Source organism: Acanthisitta chloris, unplaced genomic scaffold, assembly GCF_000695815.1.
Source record: "Acanthisitta chloris isolate BGI_N310 unplaced genomic scaffold, ASM69581v1 scaffold5087, whole genome shotgun sequence".
NCBI lineage: Eukaryota > Metazoa > Chordata > Aves > Passeriformes > Acanthisittidae > Acanthisitta > Acanthisitta chloris.
In genome coordinates, this window is record NW_008684177.1 from 13038 (window position 1) to 21139 (window position 8102).

At 43.7% G+C, this 8102-nt stretch overlaps 2 protein-coding genes across 2 annotated transcripts in view; both read left to right on the forward strand.

Moving 5' to 3' along the window:
* The first annotated feature begins 980 nt into the window (after positions 1-980).
* LOC103806518 (arylacetamide deacetylase-like 4) lies at positions 981-5633 on the forward strand. The gene is made up of 4 exons (XM_009079222.1): positions 981-1157; positions 3458-3674; positions 4073-4136; positions 4859-5633. Exons 1-4 carry the CDS (start codon positions 981-983, stop codon positions 5631-5633), a joined length of 1233 nt encoding a protein of 410 aa, XP_009077470.1.
* A 2265-nt stretch (positions 5634-7898) lies between these two features.
* Positions 7899-8102, forward strand: part of LOC103806520 (arylacetamide deacetylase-like 4) — a 2243-nt gene continuing 2039 nt past the window's right edge. Inside the window, exon 1 of the mRNA XM_009079224.1 lies at positions 7899-8097. Coding sequence (XP_009077472.1) covers positions 7899-8097 — 199 coding nt within the window. The remainder of the gene's footprint in view (positions 8098-8102) is intronic.

The following is an 8102-nucleotide window of genomic DNA, read 5'->3' on the forward strand; positions in this document are numbered from 1 at the left end:
TGGATTCACCATCCCTGGGGGTTTTCAAGCTGAGACTGGATGTGGCACTTATTGCCATGGTCTAGTGACCACAGTAGGGTTGGACTTGGTGATCTTGGAGGTCTTTTCCAACCCAGTTGATTCTATGATTCTGTAATATTTACCTCTTTCATTTCCCTGGGAATTTGCATTTTCAACCATGTCCTGACATCCTAGTTATCTGAAGAGTTGCAGACTCAGATTCACAATGAATTCTCAAACACCATTTAAACTACACCATTTAAACACAGTCTGCATTAGCACAATCCCATTCCTAAGCAAGCACAAGGCAAAGCAGTTTGATTTGAAAGTCTCTAATCACTGATTATCTGAAGTCATTTTATGCTGTACCTGTTGCACACTGTGTTGCTGAAGGTTACATGGTACAAGGTCATCTGGTCATGAATCTTAACTCAGCTTTCTGTGGCTTTTTTAAACCATTTTATTCTGCTAGAAGAAAACACAAATGCTAAAAGATTGAGGTTGAGGTACTGACATCATTTTCTAAGTGCACCTTTCCAAAGAGCACTGGTGACAACTCCTTAGGCCCTTTGCTGGTTGCCATCTCTGTGTAACCCTTGAGGAACTCTTCTTCAGACAAATGTTTTATCTCAATCTCAAAGCACACAAATTCCCTGTGTCCATTTTCCACCTCCAACTAACTTATTATGGATGCAGCTCATGGAGAACACTCTCCTCCCAGCTGGTTTCTTGCAAAAATTCAGACTGATGCCAGCACAGGTCTGATAACACACATGGCACTTTGACCAACTTATCTTTTGTGGGACAAAGGGGGGAAAGGGGAGAGGGAAAGATATATGCCAATGTATTTGTAAAAGGAAGGAGAGAGATTTTTATGAGAGCAAAGAACAGAAAAGCAAACAAAGAATCGGGAAGTAACAAGCTAAATATATCTTGGAAAGTCAAATCAAAGGCATTTCAGATCACTGCTGTTCAGCAACATGGCAGTTGGACTCACAGTGCTGGTGTTATTCTTAGCAGTTTTTGTTGCTGGATTTATATTGTTGGTCATGGGGGCCATTAATTCCCATTTTTCCAGCTCAGAAATTCCTCCTGGACTGGACCAGCCTGCAAAGCTCCGAATCATTCATATCATGTTAATATGCACAGATGTGGTGGTAAGTGAACCTGGGGTGATTTCTGGGGGAAGAATGGTGAACCTGTAGATTTTAAGCTGAATGCAATGCTGGAAGCCTGCCTGGAATTATTTCCAGAGAGGAGAGCAGGGCATTGCTGCTGTGCTGCATGCTGCATTCAGCTCAGTTTTGCTAAAGAAACTTTTACCAGAGTTTTGACACTGCACTGCATTAGTACAGGCCTGCCCAGACACCAGGCAGTGCTAAATGCTGCTTAACACAAGCATTTGGGAATCTCTCTGTGCTTCTGCTCTAGCTTGTGCTAACCCAGCAGTGATTTGATTAAGAATGTTTATCCATGTGAGATCATTTATATTTCCATTCCAGGTTCAGAACATGTCAGATGTCTTTGGGCCATGCTTTCAATCTTTTCTTGGGCTTGGGGATGAGGAGTTGTGTATTTATCTTGAGGATAAAATTAGAAGCTGAACATTTCAGGATTGGGTTTGGGAAGGGGGAGCTTTTGTCATACAAGGGACAAAATTAGGTTGCTCAAGAGGAGCTGAAGGAATATTGTCTACCCTAAACATAGATGTGTAACTGCTGTAGCAGTTAAGCAGGATTGTCTGAGAGGAATGAGGGGTGAACTGGCCTGTGAAGGTGTGGGAAGGTAACCCGTCCCCAAGAGCGGAAGGTCTCACAGAACTCATCATCTGGTGATCTCTGCTGACAGAGGAGCTCACTGAATCTGAATCACAGGTATTTCCATGTAATGACAGATGTAGATGGACCTTGATGACAAAAGGTGTCAAACATGAGATAGCAGAGGTGGTGTCTGTCTTTAATAAAGTAATTAAACACCTCCAAGAGGGACAAACTCTTAAAATTTTAAAAAGGAAAAGACTTATCTGTCAGAAATATTCCTGATGACAGTGGGTCACAGTATAGAATTCTCAGTGCCATGAGGTGGTGTTAGGTCATAAGTTGGACTTGATGACCTCAGAGGTGTTTTCCAACCTGGCTGATTCTGGGTGATATACAATCTCATGCTTTGGCTGCACAGAACTTGTAATTAGGAAAAGATTACTTCACTGTATGAGGTGGTGTTAGGTCATAGGCTGGACTTGATGACCTCAGAGGTGTTTTCCAACCTGGCTGATTCTGGGTGATATACAATCTCATGCTTTGGCTGCACAGAACTTGTAATTAGGAAAAGATTACTTCACTGAGGCAGCTGGAAAAGCCAGTTCCCTTTTTATCATCAATCCACTGCCCACTGACACCACAGACCAGCACTGTGCACTGCAATGTGAACAACGTGGGGGAAAGACAACAAAGTTGAACGTAAAAGTGAAAATATTCTTTGTGTGGTTCTATTTCTGCTTGGAAAAATAGCAAATACAAAGGAAAATGACTTTTTTTTTCATGTTTAGATATAATCAGAGACACTAAGATTGATTTCTGTAATGAACTAAAATCAGTATGTTGCAAAATGTCTTGTTCAGCCTGAAGATCAGGCACAGACAGCATCACAAACAGCTAGAGTCAGTGAAGAAGAGGCCTTTCAGAGGTAAATGCACTGAGAGTTGTGACACTGTACTGGCAATCCATGCAAACATGGCCATTCAATGAGAAATATTCAGAACAGAATATGGAATACTATGAACTTGATCCAAATCTTCATGAGGAGCAAAGTGCTGCTTTGGTATGGCTAAATGATGCATTTCAAAACACAGGTTATGCCTTTTGCTTTTATTTCTGCAAAGCTATGTTGGAGCACTAGCTTGGATTTGTATCCTTTTCATCTCCCAGTGCCTGGCACCAATATCCCTACAGATACCAGAACAAACAGAAGGTCATTCCTACCAAATATCTCACAATCTTCTTGTCAGTGAGACTTCCAAGATGAATCAAAAAGCAATTATCAAATGTGTCAACTTAGTCAACTCTGCTCTGGACAAGTGTCTCTACCATGAAAATCAGCACCGCAATGATCACCTTTCGCTATGTTTTCACATCCTCTGGGGGACAAGGATAGAATAACCAGTGAAAACCAAACGTGCTTTCAATGTTAGGTAAAGGACCTGCTGAGGAAGCAGAGGAATGTATTTCACCAGTGTGTTAATGCTGCATTGTTTGGGGTTATGCTCTCTGGTGAACACTGTTCACGTAACCTCTTGTGATGCTGCTGTTACTCATTTGTTTGCCCTATACATGTTCAACACTATTACTGCCCTAAAATAGAGGACTTAGACACTATGACTCTACTGTCCACACAGTTCCTTTACTTTGGAAAACACAGAATCTCTTGAGTGAACTCTGTCATCTTTGCCTTTGAACAGGGAAAGATTTTGAACAACATTGGCATCTGCACTGAGATGAGCTTTGCCCGGTACTTGCAAGACAGAAAGACACAGGGAGTGGACCCGAAGCTCATCATCAAGGACTTGTGGTTTGAGAAAGTGCCTGTAAGGATTTACCAACCCAAACCTCCAAGTGCCAGCCAGAGGAGGGGAGTTATGTTTTTCCATGGAGGAGGATGGGTATTGGGAAGTCTTGGTAAGATATTTAACAGAAAAACCTACAGCAATTTAGTTAAGAACTACATACTTCATAAATAGCAAAGTTGGTTGTTGCTTGATCTGTAGCAGTTACAAACTTTGAGTACAACCTCAGGTTCAGTCTCCTAATTCTTGCTGCCAGAAGAAAGTATCTGCTGTGCATCATGCCCTTTATATTAGAGACAAAGACAATGAGCTATGAGGGGAAAACCCACTGAAATAGGAAGACAAGGGGGCACAAAAGATCTGAGGGGCTGTGTAAGAAGGGGCAGGGAAAAGTAAGACTGTTTTTTTCTTGCAGTTCTCAGAGTTATGCAATAGAGTGTATGTATGAGTATTGTGAAGAAAAAACCACCCCAAATCCAGCCCCAAACCCACTGAATCTGTTTGTTTCAGAGACCCATGACAATCTGTGCCGCTTCATCGCCAGGGAAAGCGAATCTGTGGTTGTGTCTGTGGGGTGAGTCTTTGCTCATGCTGGTTTTGAGAGGTTATTTCCTCACCTTCTGGCTTCCCCAGCCATAGCAACAACCTTTCCCAGAGCAATGTGCCTGTGGGGTTTGTTACGTGTGTGCTTTACAAATTCCCTCTTGTTTGGAGCCACTGAAGGGTGACCTGGGTTGTTTTTACTCTCTGACTATATCACAGGTAATGCTTTGGGATATCTAGCTGGAAAATGAAGTTTTGAATCAGTGGTTTCAAATTCCAGACTCAAAGTTGTTTGTAAACAGATAGCAAGCCATATGATTTACTTAATCCTTATTCAAGGATGCTCTGCTTGATGCTTACAGGACACAATGTGAATGACAAGACAAGTCATCAGCAAAATGGCAACATAATGAGTGGGATTATGAGGACATAGTTACGTAACTTTGCGTAATAAAGATATAAATTAGAAGTATTGACAATTGTATCCAACCCATGGAAAGCTAAAGCAGAAAAGAGCTGTCAAGACCTGGGTCTAGTTGGCAGCTGAGTACTCAAAGACCTGAGAAACATCCTAAACAACATCATCTACACCACCTAGTCCAATTAGCCACAGTTTACTGACAAGTTGTGTGTGAAGAAAGGGAGAACTGGGAGGTGATCACAGCTCCTGGCTGCAGGAAGCAGGATTTTCAGCAATACATTTAAAAACAGAATTTCCTTCTGTCCCTCTGGTTGTCCCTCTCTGTGTCCCAGGTACCGTTTAGCCCCTGAACACAAGTACCCTGCGGCGTACGAAGACTGCCTGAACACCACCGAGCACTTCCTGAGCAACACCGAGCACTTCGGGGTGGATCCTGCCCGAGTCATCGTCTGTGGGGACAGTGCTGGGGGCAATCTAGCAGCTGCTGTTAGCCAGACCCTTGCAGGCAGGTCAGACCTCCCCAGACTCCGTGCTCAGATCCTGATCTACCCAGTCCTTCAGGCACTGGACTTCAATTTACCATCCTATCAGCAGAATCAGAGAGTCCCTCTCTTATTCCGAAAAGATGCTGCTTTCTATGTGCTACAGTATCTAAATGGGAATGCAATAAACATGGAAGATCTCTTGGCAGGTTCTCATATCCCTGTAGATATTAAATTAAATTATAGTAAGTGGTTGAGTCCAGATAACATCCCAGAGAAATTTAAGGGCAGAGGCTACAAACCACATGTGCTACTCAACTGTACAACTGAAGTTTTTGAGAAAACAAAGAGATTCTGTGAGCCCACCCTGTGCCCACTGCTGGCTGAAGACAAAATTATTCAGCAGCTGCCTGAGGCTTTCATCCTGACCTGTGAGTACGACGTGCTGCGGGACGATGGGTTGCTGTACAAGAAGAGATTGGAGGACAATGGTGTTCGAGTGACCTGGTACCACCTCGAGGATGGATTCCATGGGATCGTAAGCCTGTTTGAGTTTTGTGGTTTGTCATTTCCATCTGGAAAAAGGGCTCTTGACAATATTGCAAACTTCCTAAAAAGCTTATAGCAACCTTTCTCTTTGTTTCTGTAAGAAGTGCCAACTTCCTGTGGTCTTTTATGCTTCAGAATTCCAGGTAAGAGGTCAACAGGACCATTTGTTAATGAGCAATCCTGTCACTCTGACCACTGCAGAAGGCATTTCAAGAACACTATGGAAGTTTCTTTTAATATTGTTGGAGGTATTCCATGTACAGGCTGCCTACGTCAATGATCTGTTTGGACTAGATGCTACTCTCACAGTTAAATAAAAGATTCACTAATATTTTAAGTCAACATCTAGTCTGACCTATTTTATTCAATTATAATTGGTGGTTTTATTCTTTCTAGAATGGTGTGTTTTAGCAAAGGAGAAAGACAACACCACCACAGTGCTTTAAGGCACTGTCTGTGCTCTGTATCCCATGTAGCACCTGAGTCACCACTCTGCAGAAGATGTCCATGGGTTGGGTGTTTTAGATCCCAAATCCTGTTTTTTTAGACCCAAAAAATGAATTACAACTGCAACTGTCCCCAGCAGAGAGACTCTATTGACAGCTCCATTTAAACTACAAGGGATGAAATGCTTAAAATGTTTTTCTATGTTTCTCAAACATATGAGTATGCTGAAAACCTTGTGCTTAAATAGAATGATAGAATGGTTTGGGTTGAAAGGAACCTTAAAGCTCATCACTTTCCACCCCCTGCCATGGGCAGGGACACCTTCCACTAGCCCAGGTTGCTGCCAGCCCCAAATACTCTAACAACAAAGTGACTGATGCATTTACTTTTGCAGAGCACATTACTTAGCTTCCCCCAGCTCATGTTAGCTCCCACTTTCTTTGCCAAATGTCCTTGTTAGAACTATATATTCCAAACTACTTATATCATGTTCACAGTGCAGGTAGCACCATGTCCTGGCTCCAGGTCAGCTGCAAGAGACAATTCAACCTTCACGTTAACTGTCTCTCCTTGTAAATACCCACCATAAGCTAGAACTTCATTCAAGGCACAACTGCTATCTCTGAACAGCTACTGGTATCACCCACAATCCAATAATTCCACATGGAATATAAGGCCCTTTATCAGTGCTGCAATTAGCATAAAGCTAAACAGGAAATTGAACACGTTGTCGTCTGACTCCTCTCCAACATGACGACTGCTGGCACATTGCACAGCACTGCCAAGGACTTTAAAGTGTGTGACAACTGAGAGATCTCTCACAACTGGGACTGTTGGAGGGTTTTCTCTTACCTGAGAAAACTCAGTCAGAGACAGGCGTGAAGACACATCACCTTTGGATACGAGAAATGGAATTTTTTTACCTACTGCCAGTGATACTGCTGGTGATTTTTGTTGCTTCATTCATATTAGTGATCATAAGAACGATTCAAACTGACTATGCCAATTGCAACATTCCTCCTGGAGTGAATCATCCTGGAAAGCTCCGACTTCTTGTCGCTTTTATGATTGTTATATCTGCTCTGGTGAGTTACTCTGCCATGATTTCAGCAAAAAAATGGGGGTCAGGTGTTATTTTTGTAAGGTTCTATGTGTAAATACCAGAATCCTGCTGGCTGCATCAAGGCTTAAACGATGGCTTTGGTTTTTGGGGGGCTAACTTGAGAGGGCAATTTTTGTAACATCATTTCTCTTAGAGCTCAGATAGAGTTTCAGTCCGATTTTCCTTATTACGTAGGGATTAAATCAACCAGAAGAGCCCAAGCTTTATCAGCTGAGCTTTCCTAATTAAATCTAAATTAAATATTTATAAAAAGTGAGGTTGCTTTGATTTCCACTTTAGCTAAGCACAGGGGATGTTTTTAGGCCATCCTTGGGGCTCTCCAGTAACATTGATGGAAAGCTGAGTGCTTTTTAAGGACATAAAACCAGAGACTCCCAGGAAAACTTAGAGGGACAACAAACACCTGGGCTGTAAGGCTGGGATGAAGCTGTCGGACGAGGTGAGGCAGAGATGGAAACTCCCTCTCCCTCCCCTGAGACATTTTGCCTGACAGAGTGAGTGGGATGTGAGTGTCTACGTACTCAGGGACACGGTGCCAGTACAGCCCACGGTGCCAAGCTCGCCCAGCATGGATTCACAGGGAACTGCCATGGCTCCACCTTCTCCAGTGCCTTCCTACTGCTGGGGACCAGTCAACACAGTGCCCTGGTGCCCCCTCAGCCCTCTCCGTGCCTGGGGGTGATGAGAGGTCTCACTCACAGCAGCCTCCTGTGGTGGCTGCTCCACTCAGCCCAGCTCTCCCTCTTCCAACAGGCCAGGATTTTTGAGAAGATGGGGCTGTGTGGCCACCTGGCCTTCACCCGCTTCATGCACTCCAGGAAGCCAGCAGGGACAGCCCTGAGGGTGCAGCAGAAGGACATGCAACTTGGCCAAGTGCCCGTGCGGGTGTACCAGCCCCTCGTGCCACGTCCCAGCCTGTGCCCAGCCATCATCTTCTTCCACGGCGGTGGCTGGTGGAGCTGCAGCATCGGTATG

What these genes read in the sequence shown, in the direction of transcription:
- LOC103806518 (XM_009079222.1), top strand. Translation starts at nt 981, where the DNA reads ATGGCAGTTGGACTCACAGTGCTGGTGTTATTCTTAGCAGTTTTTGTT. An exon ending in TAATATGCACAGATGTGGTG is followed by an intron (nt 1,158 to 3,457) that starts GTAAGTGAACCT and finishes GCCTTTGAACAG; the next exon opens with GGAAAGATTTTGAACAACAT. An exon ending in TCTGTGGTTGTGTCTGTGGG is followed by an intron (nt 4,137 to 4,858) that starts GTGAGTCTTTGC and finishes TCTGTGTCCCAG; the next exon opens with GTACCGTTTAGCCCCTGAAC.